At 41.5% G+C, this 23142-nt stretch overlaps 1 protein-coding gene across 3 annotated transcripts in view; it reads left to right on the top strand.

Moving 5' to 3' along the window:
- The window catches only part of DDR2 (discoidin domain receptor tyrosine kinase 2), a 148480-nt gene that overhangs the window by 114165 nt on the left and 11173 nt on the right, over positions 1-23142 (top strand). For all 3 annotated transcript variants that reach the window (XM_047704534.1, XM_047704535.1, XM_047704533.1), the window contains 12 exons: positions 594-825; positions 1134-1281; positions 1662-1767; positions 5644-5827; positions 9372-9615; positions 13013-13075; positions 13831-13961; positions 16443-16653; positions 18097-18320; positions 19539-19666; positions 21971-22162; positions 22435-22669. In XM_047704534.1, the coding sequence (XP_047560490.1) occupies positions 594-825; positions 1134-1281; positions 1662-1767; positions 5644-5827; positions 9372-9615; positions 13013-13075; positions 13831-13961; positions 16443-16653; positions 18097-18320; positions 19539-19666; positions 21971-22162; positions 22435-22669 (2098 nt within the window). The remainder of the gene's footprint in view (positions 1-593; positions 826-1133; positions 1282-1661; positions 1768-5643; positions 5828-9371; positions 9616-13012; positions 13076-13830; positions 13962-16442; positions 16654-18096; positions 18321-19538; positions 19667-21970; positions 22163-22434; positions 22670-23142) is intronic.

The following is a 23142-nucleotide window of genomic DNA, read 5'->3' as shown; positions in this document are numbered from 1 at the left end:
TTTGTTCACTGGTAGCTCAGCTTGGAGGTAATAAAATGAAAGCAGATTATTTACTGCTCCCCTGACACACTTCTGCCCCTCACTCTCATCATGGGTTCCCATGGCTTTTTGCTGGGCTGCCATGCCCATCCCGTTGGTTAAAATTCCACTGCGTTACATAACCCACACTGGAGATCTTATGATCCCTCCCTCCTCCTTCCTATAACTTGATATCCAGGCAAGGAGTGGCCACCCTTGTTATGCTGGGACTGAAAGTGGAAGGGGGTGGTAAAATGACTCATGGGGGAGTATAGGATAGGAAGGATTTCATTTCCCTTGAGGTCTTTAAATCAGGATGAGAAATAAAGACTAAATCTGATCTGAAGGCCTCTAGGCCCTGGTGGTAAGTGTCTTTCTCAGTTTCATAGTGCCCCAGGGCCAGGGGACTGACCACAGGTCATGGCAGTCAGGCTTAAGGGGAGACCCGAAGAATCTTTTTAAAGTAGGGTTGCAGCCTTTTCTCTCCCCTCAGGACAGGGCAGCTGCTCGCTGTGGATTGGTAAACAACTCTGGTTTCATGGTTTCTCTTTGTCTCCCCAACCCTGTGTCTCAAGGCTGGACTCAGAAGAAGGGGATGGAGCCTGGTGCCCTGAGATTCCAGTGGAACCCGATGACCTGAAGGAGTTCCTACAGATTGACTTGCACACCCTGCACTTTATTACTCTGGTGGGGACCCAAGGGCGCCATGCCGGGGGCCATGGCATTGAATTTGCCCCCATGTACAAGATCAATTACAGTCGGGATGGCACTCGCTGGATCTCTTGGCGGAACCGGCATGGGAAACAGGTAGGAAGAAGAGACATCCAGACCCTGAGATGTCCAGGACCATATTTTGACTTAGGCTAGAAGAGGAAGTACACAGGCTGTCTTGTAGGTATGTGCACACACAGACCTGGCATGCCCTTATCCATGTGGGACCGAGGATGAGGGAGGGCAAAGTGGGAGGACCAGGAGGAATATCAAGGTTGCTGAGAAAACTGAAAGGATACATTCTGCTCCTTCAGTTCAAAAGAGAGGGTCCCTGAAAGGGTTGATGAGGTAGAGTCAGCATAACCTCATGGCATCTTTCCCCCCTTTCTCTTCTCTTTCCTCAGGTGCTGGATGGGAATAGTAACCCCTATGACATTTTCCTAAAGGACTTGGAGCCACCCATCGTGGCTAGATTTGTCCGCTTCATTCCAGTCACTGACCACTCCATGAACGTGTGCATGCGGGTGGAGCTCTATGGCTGTGTCTGGCTAGGTAGGTTTCCAGAGAGAGAGAGCTTATAGATCTTATTAAAACCCCCAACCCCTGGAAAATAAAGGCAAACAAGTCAGAAAGGTATGGGATTAGTCATCTCTGGAGTGAAGTGATTCCTCTAGGCTCAAGCCAAGAAAGGACATTGCTCCTTCACCAACATGTGGTGCTCTATACATTAAATGATACAATCTGAGTCATTTCACTGACTGCCACTAAGGAGTGCTCCTTGGCAGTGCTCCCTTTGTGCCCAGATTGAGTTCTGTGCAGACATATTGAACAAAATTTCACCCCTGAAGTCTTGTGTAGCTCCCTGGGATAGTTGGTCTAAGCAGTGGGTGCCTCTCCTTCCTAAGGCACTGACACACCTGTTTCCTTGGCAGATGGCTTGGTGTCTTACAGTGCTCCGGTGGGACAGCAGTTCGTACTCCCTGGAGGCTCCATCATTTACCTCAATGATTCTGTCTATGATGGAGCTGTTGGGTACAGGTAAATTCTGGGAAACTTTGGTCATCAGAATGGAAAAGTGGCCACTAGAAGAGAATAGCATTTTATTATGGTTTCGGATTAATAATTAATCAACTGGTCAACCAACTGGTGTTTATTTAGACCCTGTATTGAGCATTGTGAGATAATTTAGATGAAGTAAAATAGGGACTCTTTATTTGCAAGGAACTGAAGTCCTAGTTTGGGAAGACAGGGGAAACAATAAATTACACAAAGTGAGAACTGAAATTGTGGTATAGTTCTAAGTATGGTAGATATATATATATATATATATATATATATATATATATATATGTATATATATATGCCCTTAAAACAGGACATATGGTCTGACACAAATAATGGCCTACTTATAGAGATGAAAGACCAGAAGAACTGAAGTTATAAGTATACTAAATTGGACAGGTCAAGAAGTTCAGGAAGACTGTACCCCATAAATGGAAATGCTTTGGAAGTCATGAAAAGGAGACTCGTAAGGCTTATGATAGACAAGGAGAGTTTCTAGGATGATATGATTTAGAGCAGAGGAGGTGGGCAGAAAAGTGCAAAGGAAAGGGAACAAGGCTGAGGACAGAAATGGTCTGACTGTAGCAGAAGCTCGAGCTGGGAGCAGCAAAGAGGGCCAATGTAGTCCTGAAATGGGCCTATGGAGGGCCATGGTGGAGGAGTTGGACATAGTAATAGGGTTGGATGAGAGATGTTCCTCCTATATCACTTCACTCTGAATCTTGCCATTCTTCTTCTAGTCCACTTTGACACTTTTCTCTCTCTTAGTTTGGTCTTTGTCTGCAAAGATTGCACCTGGAAGAGAGATTAAGTCCAGACTAGAGGATGGAGTGGTTGAGAGAGGAAGAAATTAGTCTCCAGAAGGGGAGTGAGGGATTACAGGACGTCCATTGTTTTAGGTGTGAAGAATAAACTCCTGACCCCTTACCTTCCCCCACCCCCAGCAGCGCCCCGGCAACTACCATCCCCTCAGTGAAGACTTGACTCACCCAGTATTTGATTTCCAGCTACTTCCTTTCCATCTGCTTAGTCACTGTTGTTTTCTGTTCACTCAAACTGTATGGGCATCATTTCATTTAGCCACTCCTCAACTGACATTTACTCAAGGTATAGAGGAAATTGAGATCAATTGAATTCATTTTAGATTAATAAATCTTTGCTAATCCATTCTTGCTACCTCCAACGAATTTGGCCAGACTTGGTAGGTATTCAAAAAATAAGGAAGTCCTGGATCCTACCTTAAAGAAGCTCCCAATTAGGAATGGGGACTAGGGCAGGAAAGCACAGCACTGGGAGTGAAAACACCTGGATTCATGTCATGAAAGTTATTTCCATTTCCTCAAGTTATAAAAATGTATAAGAAAAGCATTTTTTAAAGGTAAAGTGCTAAATACATGTAAATTTTATCTGATTTGGAAAACCAGCAAAGATGATGGAATAGCTGAAACTAAAGTGGGCCCCAAAGGATGGGTAGAACTTTCACTGGTAAAGAATCTTGAAATGGCATTTGAGGCAGAGTGCATAGTATAACAACAAAAGAATCACACTTAAAGTTTAGGGAAATGTCTGCCAAAGATCAATCATTTAGTTAACCATCAGCGACACTTACGTAGCAAAATAGTAGATGAGAAGCATGATTGGGCAGATGATGTCGTATTTTGGAGGAACTTGAATGTCAGGGCCAGGAAGAAGAGGAGGAGGGGGAGTTGTTTTTTTCTTCATAAATATAACCATTGACAGGACAAGTCATTGAAGATTTTTAAAGCTGGAGAAGGACAAGATTGGAACTGTGCTTTAAACAGATTAGTCAAGCAGCTCACAAAGGTTAGATTTGAGTCAAAAGAGGAGATGATGGGGGACATTTTCTAATTGTGAACTCTGTCCAATGAAAACAATGAAGGACCAAGGCCAAAATGGTGACTCTGGGACAGGGAGGAGGAGACATTCACATAGGGATCATTTGCAATCTGACTGGGTTTAAGTGTGAGACAGTTGGGTGAGGAAAAGAGGTAGATGAAACCTTGGGTTGGCATTTATTCATCAACAGTCATACTCTGGTACATATGGTGTTCCAGGCACTTTCACTGAGCCACTGAGTATGAAAGAATATAATGGGCAGAAATGGGAAACTTAGGTGAAAGATTTAGTTTAGAAAGGGGTAGTGATGGATTTAGTTTGGGATATAAATTTAAGGGAATGGCAGGACATTCAAATGGATAAATAAGGCACTATTAACAGGAAAGGTGAAGAGAAACTGCAGCGATTTCAACACAATCACTTTCCACTTGTTAACTGAGATAGTGAGGTTATCTCTATGGAGTGTGCCTGGGTGATGAGGTGTAAGCTACCTAATTCAGAATCTCGGGAATAGATAGTTTTAATAGTAAAAGTTACCTTTTTTTAACTAAAAAAATTACAGAAGTAATACATGCTTGTTGTAGGAATTCTAACAATCTAAAGGATATGAAGTAAACCAGGAAAGTTTCTTTCCTTACCCATCCCCATTTAATTTTGACTAAAAGAAATTAATTTTTCATTTGTGTTGCTTTTCTTAAGTTTCATGGGGATTTATTATTATGGGGACAATGGGAAATATATTTATTGCAAGTAAACTTATGTTCTCCTAGCCTTCTGATCTGTAGAGAGAAGAAAAAGATGGCAAATCCTTGGAAGGGAGATCCAGGCTCTGGTCACTGTGGATAAGGCCAGTCAAATTTTATAATTTGCCCAACATTTTTCAATGAATAAATAAATTTAAAAGTGTATCTGTAAGGCTGGCATAATCACTCAATTTTTCTTTTGTGAATCCACAACTTTTACATAAACTCAAGGGGCACATGTATTATTGCTTGAGGGTGAGTATCCCAATCTCTTCATTTGAGAGACTCCTGACTTATCATTTGAACTTACAGTGCAGAGCATGAAGAGAGTGAAGTCCCAGTGGATGAGTTCTTGCTCTGTCTCTCCATAAAAAGAAGGCCAAATAGAAATAGAAAGCTAAAAATAATAGCCAAATTAACATAAATACACAATCATCCCACATACCAATCAAGAAGAGCCTTACAATCAGAAGTGGAAAACATGCCAATCTAGAAAACAAGACTAAATCCAATGCCTGAAACCCTCATGTAATTCATGTGTTCTATTCTATGAATCTGTATCCTACCAATTTAATTAAAATTACATATAAATTAGTATTTAAGTTTGGCATTGATGACTTTTCCCCCCTTTAGTTTGACATCAAATTGGAATGTTGGATGTGGGGTAGAAGAGGGCATGACTGGCTTCTGTGGAATTGATTCACTGAAAAACGACAATATACAGTCAAAGGAGAGTCAGAAAAATTTCCAACAAGCTCTGGGACTATTTACTGAGTGATGGTCAAGTGCTACTACCTACTGTAGTGTTCATTCTATGCATCCATCCATCCATTCATTCGTTTACTTGTTAATGGATTAATTAATCAAATACATTTGATAATACTGAGTTAGTATATAAAAACATTACATTCAGTCTACAAGAATAGGTAAGGATGCAATAGATTATAGAAAGCTTTTCTTATAAAATGATAAAATATTATTTAAAAGCTTCGCTACTAAAGCAGTAAGCATTAAGTATTTTGTAAAATTCATTTATATGAAATTCTTTGTTCTCCATTGATGCAGGATAAATGCATCAATGCTATAAAATATGCTGGATTTTTCATAATTCTTCAACCTTCAAGATAATCATTACAAAAGATAATATTACAAAACCTGGGGTGAAGAAGCTGGGTATAAAAGCTCTTCGTGAATGTGCAATTAATTCCAGGTTCCTCTCTCCCTTTCCCTTTTCTTCCCCTGGCCTGAGCAGCATGACTGAAGGGTTGGGCCAGCTGACAGATGGGGTATCTGGCCTGGATGACTTCACTCAGACCCACGAATACCACGTGTGGCCGGGCTATGACTACGTGGGCTGGAGGAATGAAAGCGCTCCCAGTGGTTACATCGAGATCATGTTTGAATTTGACCGAATCAGGAATTTCACGACCATGAAGGTCAGTGGTGTTAGGTGTGGTGGAACGTGTGCAAAGAAGCCAAGATAATGGTGTAGTGAAAAGGCATGCTAGAAAGAACCTTGGGTGGTGTCAGCAGAACTGGATTCAAATTGTTATTTTGCCACTAATGAGCTACATGCATTTCCAAATCACTTCATCTCTGGGCTTCTTGCTTCATTTGTAAATAAGGGGGTTAGACTAGGTCACTATTTCTCAATGTTTTCTGTTATTGTTCCAACATCAACGTCTACATACCATTAGGCACAGTGGATCCAGCATCTAGAGCCCACAATACTTTGAAGGCCTATGGAAATATTTTAACTTCTTTTAATGTCAGGGGGAAAAAAAGAGCTTTTAGGGTCAAACATAATTTTCATCTGTTTTAACAACACAATTTCAAAATACAATTTTAATTTTTTATGGAGGGAGGGGCTCACAAAAGCAAAAGTAAATAGAACCCATGGAAATCATTTTATGGCCCTGCCCAATGCTCCTGAGGGACATGCTTTTATCAGTAAGGATGGCTCATTGCCACTCTAATTCTCAGTGGAAGAATTGAGTATTTTGTATCTTGTCTTTGAAATCACTTTCCACACCTATCCTTTTTTTTCTATTCTGTGGTCACTGAGAAGTCATGACAGGAGGCTCCACACTCTTCTGTTTCCAGAGTTCTTTGTTTCCTTATCTCTTGCAACAGCATATCTTCTGTCTGGTTGTCCTACCAGATTTCATGCTCCTCCAACCGGAACTCTAAGTTTGAGGAAAACTGGGGCTTAACAGTGGAAAGTCCTTTTATTGAGTGTAAGGGAGACCCCTGAAGTTTTTGTGGTCCATGTATAACTCTTACTGGTTTATTGAGGAGCATGAGAGGACACCAGAATGAGGCCCAAGAGAGTGGGCACGTGAATTTGACCTCACACATGGACTCCTGTTCATCTGTTATTTTCCCTCTTCATAGATGGGTACAGAATATTAATGGCCAACAGATTGGTGATGCTGCCTCTGTCTAAATCCTCTTGGGATGATTTGCCATTCAGTGGGGGGAAGGCACCATTTATTTGCAAATGGAGATATGTAGGATGAGATGAGGACCCAGAAGAAGGAAATCTTTGTTATCTTTAAAATTTGTTATTCTCGGCACAAACTTGGAGTCAAAGAGGAAATCCATGTCTGTTATATTACCCTCATATATTAATGTGATACTATCTCCTAACTGGATTAGTTAAATGAGCAAACATTTAGGTTGAGGACAGAAGGATCCACACAGGCCCATCTGCCCTTAGATTGTTCAAGGATGGCTTCATGGCAGTTTTAAGAATGTAAGTGTGTGCAGTTGTGTGTCTAGCACTTATCCTTCAGAGGGTTTTCTGGAGGGGGGAGGGGAATTCGCATAGTGCCAAATATCTAGCTCCAGGGAAAATTTATTTCTATTGCTGAATAGTGAGATACCCACATGCACCTATGAACAAATGTATCAATTCACACAAATATACCATCGGGGTAATTTTTAGTCTCACAAATAATAAAATGTATTTTAAACTCTCCACAAAGTTTTAATATTTAGTCAGTAGACCTTGATCTCCCTGAGTCCCCTGTAGCTCTGTCTAATTAGTTTATCACAGGTCAGAATTATTCAAAAGCATATTCTGCGGTAAGCAGGTACCAGAATCTTCTCTATCTTAGAGTCCGTCCTCTCGAGGCCAAACAAGCCTCTAGTGTATTTTAATTTTTCTGAGACAAATAAAATATTAAAAATGACTTACAGGTCGCTAACATCTTCTAGAAAGTAGTTATTGGTTCCTAGGCAAATTACTGTCATTCCCCCTGCCCCTTAAATCTAGTCAAAATATTTTATTGAAATATATTACTGTCCTTTTAAAATGTATTGTATTTATTAAATAAATGTGTTAAGTCCACAGGGGAATGAATTCTATACTATTTATTTGCATTCCAGGAGAATTCCCAAAACATCTGTAGGAGAGATTATTACCTCCCCCACAGGCTACTTATCCAACACTTTGCAGATTGCAAAAAAATCTGAAAAATCTATTGAAGCTGTAGATGGTATTTTTTTTAGATTTTTTTTTTTCTTAGCCTTGCTCCATTGACTTGTGCTCAGTAAACTGGAACAGCTAATTCATCCCAAGGAAGATACTAACAGATGTTTTCATCATTAAAATATTTACAGGAAAATCCAAATGGAGAAGTCAAGGTGACTTGTTCCATTTCTGGGTGGCGTGTTATTGGTGAGGGCACTGGACCAGGAGTCTAGGGTTCTAGACTCCATTCTGTTGTTGACTGGCCATGGGCAGGTCGTACCTACCTGAGCACTAGCTCATTAGAAATAGAGAGTCAGAGTAGGTGATTTTATTCTATTCCTTCAGAGTATCTCTGCTCATTTCTTTGATCATAACATTTCTACAATCATTGCTGCTGTTTCTTTAGCTAAACATAAATTCTGAACAGTAGTCCTGTAGTTGCTCTCTAGAACACAGAGGAGGGTATCAAAGATAATCAAAGGCTTACAATGCAGGGCCTAAGCAAGACATTAAAATGCAAATAGCAAATATCTTCCCAGAATGGCAATGAGACATTTCCAGCCTATGAAGTCTTATAATTCAGGGGCTTGAGACCAGCACAGCTCCATTTTCCACGTACAGCTGAGCCAGAGGAAATGTCAGTGAACAACCACGAGGGACCTGACCTAGTTACAAATATGCACATTCCATTTCTGAAGGATGTTGAGCACACAAAGGTGCTCCAGAGGAACTGTTGTGGGATCTTTGTTTCTTATGACCCTTTTACAAGCCATACAAATATCCTGGTGAATGTGTCAGGGCAGCGGGGAAGAGAATGCAAGCAACTTTCTGTAAGACCTTCTTTTCTCACCTCAGAAAATATCCCTGAGGAAGATCCCATGTCCTCATCAGAATGGCATTACCTAAACTGAACTTCATCAAGACAGCTTATTAAGTCTTGTGTCTCTGGCTGAAAAATGCTAATATGCGGCCCTTGACATGAGCTTTTTAAAGAGAAAGATGAAATCATTTTTGGAATGTGTATTATTTCAGGTTTCTCAATTAAACCTGTTGGAAGGAGTGGACTGGTTTAGAATGTACCTGGGAGGAAGGAAGATGGAGGGTGTCCCCTTACCTCAGTTCAGAGCAGTTTGTTTCTGAGTGAACAGCCAGTAAGTGTTAGGGAGGGTTAGAGACTTGGGAGTGTTAAGGGCAAGGAAGGCCCCTGAGAAGATGCTGGTCTGACCCTCACTTAACAGGTGAGGTGATAGGAAATGAGGTGGCTAGGAGCACACAGTTGCAGAGAGGTGACTGGGGAAGCCACACCATTTTAGGGTGCCAGACCAATGTCTCACAGCTGCTGTGAAGAGGGTGGAAGGGCAAGTCCGAGAGACTGCAGAGCTAGTCACCAAGAGCGGAGCTCAAAGAAATGGGCAGATGGAGGATTTTACCAGGTTAGGTTGTCCTGTGTCCCTGCACCACTTGTTGGTGTCAGCCTGTCCCTCACATGCCTCCTTCTCTGCCAGGTCCACTGCAACAACATGTTTGCCAAAGGTGTGAAGATTTTTAAGGAGGTGCAGTGTTACTTCCGCTCAGAGGCCAACGAGTGGGAACCGAACGCTGTGTCCTTCCCCCTTGTCCTGGACGACGTCAACCCCAGTGCTCGGTTCGTCACGGTGCCCCTCCACCACCGCATGGCCAGCGCCATCAAGTGCCAATACCATTTTGCTGATACCTGGATGATGTTCAGTGAGATCACCTTCCAATCAGGTTGGGAGCTGGGGGCCTCCTGCGGAGGTGGGAGTGGGGTAGCATGGTGAAGTAGGCAGGTGTACCCTGGAGCTGCTCAGTGGGTGGGTGTGTGAGGAAGAGGATTGCACAGTGGCTTCTCACTGGTAGATAGAGAAATCTACATGACTAGAATATTTACTGGGCTCTCACATATTTATTTAAAAGGCATGTAAATTAAAGGATGAAAACATGAAAGCACAATGAGTTAAAACTGTATAAATTAAGCCAGTTAAGGGGAAGCACACTATTAAAATATTTAAATGAAAATTTCCAAATATACACAAAAGTAGAGAACAATGAGCCTTACCAACCACTCTCAGCCTTCCAACCACTGATGTTGTGACTGTCTTTCATTATTTCTCCATTTTCACTATAGTATTTTAAGCAAATTTGAGACATTATTTGAGTTTATTACTAAAAATTTGAGACTACATCTAAGAAAATAACATCTTCTTCATAAGCATCATGCCTTGCAAGCATAAAGCAATATAAAATCTAACAACATTTATTAATAATTAATTCCTTAATATTATCTAATAGGCTGTCCATGTTCAAGTATCCCTGATTATCTAATATCCAGAGAGTTGGCTTGATCAAATTCAGATCCGAATAAGGCCCTCTTGGGGGATTTCCTTTATTATATTCCTAAATGTCTCTTTTAATATAAAATAGTCTTTTTAAAAAAACCAATCTGTTCTGGTTTGGCTGATTGCTTTTTGTGATGTCATTTTCTAGAGCTTGTATCTTTTTTTTTTTTTTTAAGATTTTATTTATTTATTTGACAGAGAGAGATCACAAGTAGACGGAGAGGCAGGCAGAGAGAGAGAGAGGGAAGCAGGCCTCTTGCTGAGCAGAGAGCCCGATGTGGGACTCGATCCCAGGACCCCGAGATCATGACCCAAGCCGAAGGCAGCGGCTTAACCCACTGAGCCACCCAGGCGCCCGAGCTTGTATCTTTTGTCGCTCTTGTAGCTGGGCAGTTATATCTACATGCTAACTTGATTCAAGTTCAATACTTATTTTTGTAAAGAATTTTCATAGATAATGCTGTGTCCTTTTAAAAAAATTTTTTAACATATTTAATTTAGCTGTATCCTTTGAACATCATCATAGATAATGCTATTGAACCTCATTGTGAGGATGTAGTGTTATATCCTCTCACCTTTTGTGATGCTAAGATTGATTTCTGGGCTCAGGTTATCACCACAAACTGGTGACAACTGCTTGAGTTATTTATTTTATTAGGGCTTGCTAAATAGTGATTTTCTAGTTCTTGCATTCCTTCTGCATTTATCTTCTGAATTTCTTCTGACTAGTAGAACTGTTCCTCATGCACTTGCTTACTCTGAGATACAGTTCACATCAGAAGGGCAGGATACATGATTAAATTTTTTCTCTTCATCAATTTTCAGAGTTGATGCCCTAGCAACCTTCAGTAATGTCTAGTGAGGCTTTTGGTGTGTTTGTTTTTCATACCTGTTTTGCTTTTTAGCATCATTATGGACTCATTGCTTTTTTTAAAAAATAAATTCCGTATGTTTAATCAGTTGCAATTATTAATTCTTTCTGGTGTTCACACTGTCTTACATTTGGTCAGAACACACACCTTTAAGCTGGCTCTGTGTTCTTTGGATCTGATCCCGTAAGCCTTTGATGAATATTTTATTTTCTGGAAGAACAAAATTACCCAAGTTCTTTTTGAACGTTTGTGTTCCACATATGAAGCCAACCATTTCCTTAAGAAGTCAGGGTTCCTTTTAGTGGAGAATGGTGCTTAGAGACCACAAATTGGGCAGTAAGGATTATACTGAGTGCTGAAAAGTTAAAAGGCATTTAGGGCATTGTCTATACCACTGCAGTATAGATGGGGTGCAAAACCCACACAATGATTTTTAGAAAGATGCTCAAAGTGATACCAATAATAAGTGACCAAGAAAGAGGTCAGTGGAGAGTGGCTTTTTAACAATCAAAAGAGTGAGCCTTGCACTGGACCTGGGCAAAAGTATAGGTGAAAAAAAAGGCAAAAGAGACTAGTATAAAGATAAAGCAGAAGACCCCATGTTTCCGATTTAATTTTTATTTTTTAAATTTTTATTTATGTATTTATTTATTTATGAGAGAGAGAGGAAGATGAGCAGAGGGTAGGGAACAAGCAGACTTCATGCTCAGTGTGGAGCCCAACATGGGGCTTGATCCCTGACCCTGAGGTTATGACCTGAGCTGAAACCAAGAGTCATATGCTTAACTGACTGAGCCACCCAGGCGTCCCTGATTTAATTTCTAAAAGAAGAAAATTTCAATATGGTTTGCTCATAAGATGTCCTGACAAGGAAATAGAACATCTGTTTAGAAAAACATTTTTGGTGCCTCAGTGTCTTCTGTTATAAAGATTTAATTTAAGAATAAATGGATTGATTATTTTATATGGAGTATTTATTAAGATCAGAGATTTAGATGTTCAAAATCAATGTTATTACATTGTCTTAACTAGAAGACCACAGATTCTCATCCAGCCTCAGGGATCCTATTCCCTTGGCAGAATAATTAGTATACTTAACTCGTTATATCCAATTGCCACTGTGGACTACAGTTTTTGACTCCTTGGATCTCTTGAGTTTTAAATCTGATGCCATGATAATGTTCATTTCCACTGGAGCCTGAGGACCCAACACAGAAAATTACATGTAGATGTAAGCTACCTCCCAATCTGCATAATTTAGTTCTAAGAAGAAGAAAAACTAGGACTTATGGAGAACATGCCTCTTAAAGGGAAATGCATATTCTAATTCTTGACCTCCTTGGTTACACAAATCAAAGGGTAAAATGAGTTGCCAATGTCAATATAGCAAATACATTTTGGGAGGTCTAGTTTTAGAACATCACAGTAAAGGACACTCCAGTATCAATAATCTACCTATAAGGGTGAAGTCTTGGTTTATAAATTAAAGGGCTGGGTCAATGAGCATAGTGAAAACAACTTAATTTCCTTGAAGGAAAGAACCTGTTAGCACTATGTCTATCCCATGCCTGCATACCCCACATGTTCTTTCCATTTTACACGTCTGACTTCCTGTGTATGTTTTATACTAATGTGTGGTCACAGTCCATTGAGACACCATTTCTTAAACTTTCTTTCTACCATGACACCTTGTATCATTTAAACAAACACTTTACAAAAGAAGAATTGCCCTTACTGTCTAGATGAATAGTGATTTTTTTTTTTGTATTTAGAATATTCTATGAGTTCATTTTTAAGAAAGGCTGATGGCAACCCACTAGATTGATTTCACAGTGTTCTGGGTCACAAGCTATGACCAGAAAAAACAATACTTAGTTGTCTTCTCCCCAGATCTGACTCATGCTTGTTTTGTAACAGATGCTGCAATGTACAACAACTCAGGAGCCCTGCCCACCTCACCTGTGGCACCCACAACGTATGGTATGTGTGATATCTAGTTATAGAAGTTAAAGTTGAAGGGACCTTCAGGATGAAAAAGGGTGGGGATTTTGCAAGGGCCCGACTATGTGGGAGGCTTTATACCAGGTGGCTTTGGATAAAGGGTAGTTCTGGAAAGGTAGGCTCCAAACTCACTCTCCTCACTGCTGGCTCATGTGATTCTTCAGCTAAAGCAGAGTCTGGAGTTGTTCCAATTGTTTCATGGAATTTAGGTAGCTTAGAATGGAAACAAGGAAAGGGACATTTCTAGGTAAGACCCATAGTGGGGATCTCAATGAATGGATGGAAGCCCATTAAATGAAATGGTATTCTCGCTCATTGGAGATATATGCAGAAGTGTATCCTGTACTTCAGATGGTCACTGGCCATATGAGTCAGCAATCTGGGAAACACACAAGATTAAGTGTCTCCAAAGGAGACTCCTCACCTATTTTTCATGAGGTGTGATTGTAAGCCAGTAGACCTAGGCTGTGGTAATAAAGGAACAAAATTTGGGGATGAATGGAAAACCTCTCCATTATCCAGTCTGATACATGAGGAGAAGGAGGCATGTGCAATGGAGGAGCAAAGTCCTACAAGAGTAGCAAGACCGAAACTAAGCAGAAGTATTAAGGTGGCATCTTGTGGAATTATCTTGGAAGGAAAATGTTCTACCTTTCTGCCTCTAGTCCAGTCTGTCATGCTTTCTTTGCCCCAAGAGATGATGGTGTTCTCCATCTTTCTCTTCCTGGTCACAGATCCAATGCTTAAAGTCGATGACAGCAACACACGGATCCTGATTGGCTGCTTGGTCGCCATCATCTTCATCCTCCTGGCCATCATTGTCATCATCCTCTGGAGGCAGTTCTGGCAGAAAATGCTGGAGAAGGTGAGGAAGTGCAGAACAGTCATGGTATAGGAAGCTGCTCCACCCTTGCCTAAGCTACTGTTACCTAAGGAGAAAAAGGCAAATATAAGACCTTGTAAATACTTAAAAGAGTGTTAACTGAGGCAACCAAGAAGCATGGGAGTGGTGAAGCTTGATGCTAAAGGGAGTCAGAAAAGAATAAGCTAAGTCCATATTCTCATGTTTGGAATGGGGATTTTGGAAGCTCACTAGAAAACTCAGAAAACTATTCCTAATCCTCAAACATCTCGCTTGAAGGTTTTGACCACTGGGTTTGGAAGGGAGTGCATGCATCTGTATTTTTTGAAAAAATTAACAGATGAACAACTCGTACGTATCTGATAATGCTGTTCCTTCTCTTCTGTTACTGTTTGCATGCGTGTGTGTGTGTGTGTGTGTGTGTGCACGCGCGTGTGCGTGCACGCACAGAAAAACATTCAACCTCATTAATATCCAAGCCAACTTTTTCGTAGTCCTATTTCTACTTCTTTATGTATTTGGAGTTATGATTATGTATCTTTCTGGGCCCCTCAGATTTGCTTTGTCCAGTCTAACTTATCTGAATAATATTTACACATTTGTCTAACATTTGACAATCTGCAAGGCCTTTTTTCACATGAATTATTTTACTTGGACCTCATTGAATAGTGGTGAGCTGGGCCCAGTGGTTGTATTTAATGCTTTTTCTGTTGAGAAAATGTCATTTGCACAAGGTCATACAACTGATATCCTATTTTCTATGCTCATTCCAATTGTCAGTCTTGAAATTTGTAAACTTTTATTCCTTCCAATATATATCTATTCCACCAAAGATAGAATATGTATGACTTTTCTTGGCTTCTTAAGCTAGATAGCAATTCTCTGGGCACTTCTGCTAAGTATCTGATGCTCTTGGGGTCTGCTGATGGTTGAGTGTTTCTAGAGTTGACCATAGAGATCTGCGCTGATCAATGAGTTCAAATCGATGTGGGACTGAGAGGTTTTAGAAACTCTGAACTGTGAGGCTGTTCAAAACCTTTCTTCTAGAATGCTGGAGCACACTGGGTATCTAAATTCAGGGTGAGGGACAACGAAGAGTGCTGGTGGTAGTAGAAGCTGGTGGACTGAAGGTTCATGGGATGGCTTGAAGCTGATGTGTGTCTTACTGAGTATCTTGTTATGACTCCATTTTAATTGGGAAGAGGGAATCTGTGTTATTTATTCTATGAACTATTTTTCTCTTCATTGGAGCCAGAATTTGCCATACTTCTCTGGGTCTTTCTTCAGAGTCTGATTGGAATATTTCCATGGGCTGGAAGAGGAGTGTTGGATTGGAGACCCTTCAAGTAAAAGGGAGGGCAGCAATTTTGCCTTGAAATACTTAACTTGGTCCTTCAAGAAATTCTTTCTACCCTGCATATCCTAGTAATAAAACTCCAGATGCTCTGGAATGGCACGAGTTTTTTTTTCCGGGGACAGATGTGTGTGTGTGTGTGTGTGTGTGTGTGTGTAAAACCCTTAAGCGTATGTATATATTTCAAGAAACATTACTCAAAATAGCTTTAGAGTAATCAATATTTGTAGGATCATTTTGGTAGTGTCCTTAACATTTTTCCTTTGCGAGAGTTAACCCATATTTATTGAGTACCTACAATGCGCTGGGTTCCATGCTCAGTATTGGGGGTGTTACTGCAACAAAGGACTTTTCAGTCCAGGGAACAAAGTAGATATCTAGGTCTCTCCATTGAGCATTCAAAGTGTGTTTGTTGGAGTGGTATATTTTACATGTTCCAATCCAAATAGTCAGATGTATTCAGATTCTGGCATTTTCCTTTGGAAGGAACAGGTACGTCACATTGGATAGGATGCCAAAACAATTTGTTATTTTATTCTTTTTCTTCCTTTATTAGGTATAATTCACCTCATTATCTCCAGGGATTTCCTTGCCCATTTTTATAGCCACTTTATTTTTGCTTAGTAAAAATGCTGGATTGAGGGCATATTACCCTAACCTGCAGTGCCAGACTATTGATCCGTCATGTAACAGTGAATTTGTTGAATGAATGAGCATTTTAATGTGTCTACACAAGATCAAACCAATTAAGGGATAAGTCTGCAAAAACCTATTATTTAATAGAACGTCGAAAACTCTGCAAGATTGAGAAGATCTTTCATGGATAACTGATAGGTTCTCATAGTGTCAGGTAAATAATGCTTATATTGCTTCGATAAAAGTTAATGAATATTGAGAATATGGAAGTTAGTGGGGTCAATTTCTGCCTTGAAGCAATCAGTGAAGGATTATTCTAAGTTTCTATGACCCAGGCATTTGGGGAGCCAGACTACACCCCTGTCACTTACGATGCTTGCCGAGTTGAAGAGTAATAGAGAGGCATTCCACCCGAGTGGAAGACCTGGGTCTCAGAAGAGGAGGAAGCCCCATCCCCTTTGTGCCAATATGCCTTCCCCATCCTTCTTGTTCAGGCTTCCCGGAGGATGCTGGATGATGAAATGACAGTCAGCCTCTCCCTGCCCAGTGAGTCCAGCATGTTCAACAACAACCGCTCCTCGTCGCCAAGTGAGCAGGAGTCCAATTCCACTTATGATCGCATCTTTCCCCTTCGCCCTGACTACCAGGAGCCATCGAGGTTGATACGAAAACTCCCAGAGTTTGCTCCAGGGGAGGAAGAGTCAGGTGAGGATGACACCATGGCAGAGAATGAGGGAGATGTCTTGACAGGCATTATGAAGGTGTGACACTTGACTCCTACTCAACCAAATCTGATTTTTGTCCAGAGAAGTCCACGTTTCCCTGAGAAGTCCACACTCTCTTTCTAGATTGATCTGCCATTGCTCCTACCCCAATCTGAGTGCCTCTGAGGTGTTTAATCACATAGTCGGTGTTTAAAGGGACTCTTAGGTCAGAAGAGAAAGAAAATAAATAAAGGGTGTCACTAAATTGTTAATGCCAGAAGAACCTAAGCAGTCCAGCTAGTCTGGTATCCTCATTGTCCATAGGAAGAAGCTGAGGAGGCCCAGATAGGCCACTCACCCAATACCAAACTCATTAGCGGTAGATTCAGGACTAGCATTTCACCTGGAGAAAATAAACCAATGAAGCTAAAGACATCCTGGAATTCCCAATTTTCTGGCCCTCAAGAGTTTATCTAATTTTTGTTTATTTCTCTTTGGTGGAAATTTATTTGACTAATACAAGATCTCTTACGACAGAAAATATTTCTTGCTTTTCTTCAGGAAAAGTACTGCTTTGGTAAAACAGGGCCAACTGATTCACATCCAGTGGTTTTCTTTTTTTTTTTTTAATGTGCCGCAGAATGACATCAGAAGGGATTCTGGGGTCATCACTGAAGCTCAGAGCAGCTTTTCCAGAAGGTCAGCAACTGACGAGTGATGCAAGTCAGTAGAAGAACTTGTGTTCAGGGGAGAGCCAGATGGAGGAGCAGACAGGACTGACTGGGAGCACATAAGCTTTTCAAGGGGTCTTTTCAAAGGAAGTGAGGAAGCTCACATGTATTCATGGCTCAGTGGATAGCAAACACTGAAGGAGCACATTGAACTCAGGGCATTGCAGGAAGATAGCAGGATAGCAAGAATAAACTAATTTGCAACAGAGATAGCAAGAATAAACTAATTTATTTTAGGCTGGACTAAAGTAATTTACCTGTTTTCTAAAGTCTTAAAACATCTCCCCCCTCATATTTTAATTTTTTTAAGGAAGGTTGTGCTTTAAACTAGATCATCAGAAAGTTGTCTAATCCCTAAAGTAAGTTGTTAAACCAATGATAGTGTCTTAAAGAAACATGTGATGAAGTCTTCCAACTTTAATACTCCTGCCCTTATGTAACACAAACTGTCCTCTAGTTTCACCACAATCCCCTCAAATTAGTCAAGGAGGTTGTTAATGATCACACAGTTTGAGAAGAAGAGAGAAAATGATGTTCCACATTCTGAAGGCCACAAGAAAGAGTCTCTAGGGGAACCCTTCTCTGAGTGAGAATGGCGTGGAGTAGCGTAGGCTGTCTTCGGGGCATGTCCTAGCCTTCGTCTCAGATTTTCTTCCTGGAAGGATCTCCAAAGATGCCCCTTGGAGTTGGACTCACTGCGGGTGTCTTCCCAGGCTGCAGTGGCTTTGTGAAGCCTGCCCAGCCCAGCGGGCCGGAGGGGGCGCCCCACTACGCAGAGGCTGACATCGTGAACCTGCAGGGGGTGACCGGAGGCAACACTTACTCAGTGCCTGCTGTCACCATGGACCTGCTTTCAGGGAAAGATGTGGCGGTGGAAGAGTTCCCCAGGAAACTCCTGACATTCAAGGAGAAGCTGGGAGAAGGCCAGTTCGGGGAGGTGAGTTGAATCTCCTCGTGGGGTCTCCAGTTCTTGGTATTCCGAAGATAGTTGAATAAAAATGGCCAGGAGAGCAGAAAAGTAACCCTTTCAAAGTGGATTTGTACCAGAATGTCTCCTTCCCTCATCTGTCCTTGCCTTGTCCTCTAGAAGGCTGGGACTGGGTCCACCTCGCTCTTACGAAAGAACTCAGAAAGGTTCCTGGGTCTTCTGACTTCTGTATAGGAGTTTTTAAAGCCAGCAAGTCACTAGACTTCAGATATCGTGAAAAACACTCAGTATTTTCAATTTTTTTTTTTTTTACAATAGGTTACAGAGAGGGTGGGGACGAGTAAGATGTGATCATCTTTGATAAACTGTCCAAGAACATCCTGCTACTTGATAGCCACTTTGTTTTCCTCCTTTCCATGGGAGTTACATGTAAAGTGGTCAAAAACAACCTCGCCCCTGACTTGAGTCCCAGACTCAGCCACGAGGGGATGAATTGCCAATTGAGATAAGGAGGAGCACTCTTCCCGGTCACCCTCCAAGCCATGCATGTCATAGTGACTTTGCACTCTTACGTCAGTCACGTGAACCTTCTGAGAATCCAAATCCATGATTTAAGTGGCAACAGGAGCCCTTCAACGGTGCCATCTGAACTCCAGATGAAATAGAACGTATTCTCGGTTTTCAGTGTGGGTGGCACGCTTTGCCCTTGCATGGGTTTGGTATTGGTGGAAGGGTTCATGGCATCTTTTCGTGATGTCATTCTGTCCCTGGGGTTGAAAACACATGCTCATTATTCTGTTACTCATATGTAGGGGTTACTTATAGTCCTAACGCCACACTAAGGGACTACCTTAGAGAAGAAATTGCCATCTGCTTCGTATGAACCAGTAACTAAACTTCCTTGAATCAAAATGGGAGCATTTATGCTGAGCAACATTTTATAGTGGACCCTTCTGGAATAAAATGCTATGTTGTAGATTCGTTCACATATTTAACGTTCCAATCAATGTATATATCTTTTATAAAGTAGTAACGTGTCATATTAGATGGGTTTTACCCCTGTTTGTCTCGGCTATTTGAAGGAAAGGTATGTTATATGTATCTTAACAGTCTTTGATGATTTTGCTTGAGTTGAAGAGTTAGTTTACCTCCCGAAAATGCCCAGCGAGGGTACTGAGCCATCTTCAGGAGAAACGATGATGCTGAGACTAGATGACTTTTGTCTAGGTTCATCTCTGTGAAGTGGAGGGGATGGAAAAATTCAAAGACAAAGATTTTGCCCTAGATGTCAGTGCCAACCAGCCTGTCCTAGTGGCCGTGAAAATGCTCCGAGCAGATGCCAACAAGAATGCCAGGTCTGTGGTCTGCATTTTGAATTTTCCTTTATGTATTTCACCTTCAGGATCAGAAACAGTCCTGGAAATTGTGAGCAACTTTTTTCTTTGGAGATGGGAAGGTCTGTGAGCTGCCTCACCTTTCGCTCTTGTGCTCTCGTTTTCTGATGGGCCTGCAGTTCTCATCTGTCTTCTCTATCTCTGGCAAATGCAGATGTCCGCTTTCCATTGAATTAGCTACATATTGACTTCCAAATTCCCTTTGTACAGAGCTGTACTTCCCAACACACACAACAGCCCGAATATGTGCTCCTTTGACCATGACGCACAGACGTACTCCTGAATGTCATTACCGCCTCCTGGACGACTTCCTTGTTCACACACAACTTTCTTGCTAAGTCTCCTCTGTTCTCCTTTATTTGCATCTCTATTTACTTTCTTATTCCTTTTTTTTTTCTCTTTTGCTCTTATGCTCCTTTTCTTCAATGTCCAGCAACCCCCAAAATGAGAAGCTACCTCTACTTGGCAAAGTATCCATGGACCTCAAAGCAAAAGGATCCTACAGTCCTTTAGCAGTGCCCCAAACTGGCTAATGGTCTCTTGGATCCTTTACTACATAAATTGCAGTTTCCAGCCACACTCCGTTGTCTGACAGTACAACTTTTCCATTACAGTAATGGTGAGTTAATCCTCACCCAGAGAGGCATGCTGGTTGAAAACTGGTTGTCTCTCTCTCAGAGAAGTTTGCACATCTGGGTAACGTATGTATTTCCCCATTTGTGTTGACTTGATTTGTCTCACTGATATTCAGAGTGAGAGAAAGCTTATTATTCCTCTTCCCCAAATTATTGGAAATTCCAAGAATGGTGGTAGAGTTTCCACTGTCTTGCAGTGGACAGGATGTGGAATGAAGAAGAAAGAAAGTTGAGAGAACAGAACTGGAATTTTAACTGTGAGAACCTCAATCTTAAAGACATTAGTATGCATGAAAAATGACATCCTCTGAGTCCTTTAGAGAGGAGGAATATTCTTAATATTAACCTTGGCACACAATTGGAGAGAGTGGCAAGAAGAAAGAACATAGGATATAACAAAGCCTTTGCCCATTGTTTTGGTTGGTGAGGTTTGGTGTCCCTTCACCTATGCTTACTACAATTTAGCTGTGAAGGATGACCTAAACTCTGGGCTCCCCAAACTGTGGAAATCCCTGATTTTGAGTAGTAGGGGGAATGAAAGAGGGGGAATGTCACATCAGGAATGCATTGATTTCAAGGGTTTTATATTGATACAGTATGACTCCCAGTTCAGGGTTGCTAGAAAACTCACAGAAGATTACTAACTGATCTGCTCTGATAGTTTTAAGAATGTGGGCTAGTGGTCTTACTTACAAATATTGTTCCTGGGAAGGGGAGAGCCCATTTTTTCGACTCAAGGGAGTGGTCACTAGGTACTCAAACGGCTCCAGTCTTGGCCAAGTGAGTACTGTTTTGTTTTGTTTTGGTTTTTTGTACTGTTTTTGAAATGACTCCACATTGCCACCATGAGTTTTGAAAAGCTCAGCTTTGACCAGACTGCTCAGAGTGTGTTGTGATGGACTGCTGGTATGTCCTGTACTATCAATAGTCAGTATGAGAAAAATAAAGATGCACCAGATAAGGGGCCCCTGGGTGGCTCAGTGGACTAAAGCCTCTGCCTTTGGCTCAGGTCCTGATCCCAGGGTGCTGGGATCAAGCCCTGCATCAAGCTCTCTGCTCAGCAGGAAGCCTGCTTCCTACCTTCTCTCTGCCTGCCTCTGCCTACTTGTGATCTCTATCAAATAAATAAATAAATAAATAATCTTAAAAAAAAAAAAAGATGCACCAGATAAACTAGAGGATGATTATTCACTTTATAAAAGATTTCTTTGCTCTATTCGTAGAGAGAGTCCGTGGCTTTTAAAAAGGTAAATACCCCAGTGCACTTAAGATAGGATATCCAGGGAAAGGTTTCATTTTGCAGACTTGTTTTTAGCAGCATATATTTGATTCAGCAAATGGTAATCACTTTCTATACGGTGGGCCTTTTGTTGGATTCTAGGGATGCATATGTGAGCAGGTCATGGTTCATGTTCTCAAAAAGATTGCAGTTGAATAAGGGTGCATCCTATTCTGGGGTATGTAGAATGAGATAGTTTCTAGGTACCAACTTCTCTGTCCTCTCAAAGGTTATCCAAAGGGAAACAAGCCTCGGGATAATGGGTAGGACTAGGCTTTGCTGTGTCTTCTTCCCCCTCTTTTCTCTAAACCTGGCAACCTCTGAGTTTACCTATGTCTGTGTCCTCCAAAGGAATGATTTTCTTAAGGAGATAAAGATCATGTCCCGGCTCAAGGACCCAAACATTATCCGCCTCTTAGCCGTCTGCATCACCGACGACCCTCTGTGCATGATCACTGAGTACATGGAGAATGGAGATCTCAATCAGTTTCTTTCCCGCCACGAGCCCCCCAGTTCTGCCTCCAGCAACGCACCCACTGTCAGGTAAATATGCCAAGTCTCCTAGCTCTACCCTGTGTTTGTGGCACTAAACTGGGCTTTGAAGACAGGGAGCCTCAAACATTCAAGTTTGTCAGTATTTTGGCCTGGTGGGGAATAATGGCACCACTGCCCTCTGGGGGAAAGCACAAAGATTCACTGAGAACAGAAAAGGGATGTTGAGGTCAAAACTCCAGTTCATTGGTACCAGCTGTAGAATGTATGCCTCTCATGGCTTTCTCTTCGCATAGGCCACTTTCCTCTTTTTTATTCCCCAGTTATGCCAACCTAAAGTTTATGGCTACACAGATTGCCTCCGGCATGAAGTACCTTTCCTCCCTTAATTTTGTCCACCGAGATCTGGCCACACGAAACTGCTTAGTGGGTAAGAACTATACCATCAAGATAGCTGACTTTGGAATGAGCAGAAATCTGTACAGCGGTGATTACTACCGAATCCAGGGCCGGGCAGTGCTCCCCATCCGCTGGATGTCTTGGGAGAGTATCTTGCTGGTGAGTTCGTCACTTTTTTTTTTTTTAAGATTTTATTAATTCATTTGAGAGAGAGAGAGCAGAACTAGAGAACATGAGTGGGGGGGAGGGAGGGGAAGAAGGAGAGGGAGATGCAGACTCCCTGCTGAGCGGGGAGCCCGACACAGGCTTGATCGCAGCACCCTGAGATCATGACCTCAGCCGAAGGCAGACACCTAACCGACTGAGCCACCCAGGTGTCTTAGAGTTCCTCACGTTTTTAAGCACTACCTCAGCAACTGACATGTAGGCAGGTGCACTTGGCACATAGAGACAAATGTGAGACAGTAGGAAGCAAACAATAGACGTTGATATTTTCTGACTTGAGATGATTTACTTCGGTGAATTAATTACTATTTCCTTTTTTAATTACTATTTCTTAACACTTGCCTATTTCTGCTGATAAAATGTAACATGCTTACTATAGAAAATTTGGGGAAAAGATTAAAAATGTA

This window comes from Lutra lutra, chromosome 15 (assembly GCF_902655055.1).
Source record: "Lutra lutra chromosome 15, mLutLut1.2, whole genome shotgun sequence".
NCBI classification, from domain to species: domain Eukaryota; kingdom Metazoa; phylum Chordata; class Mammalia; order Carnivora; family Mustelidae; genus Lutra; species Lutra lutra.
The sequence above is the reverse complement of the archived record's forward strand: the minus strand, read 5'-3'. Positions and strand labels throughout refer to the sequence as shown.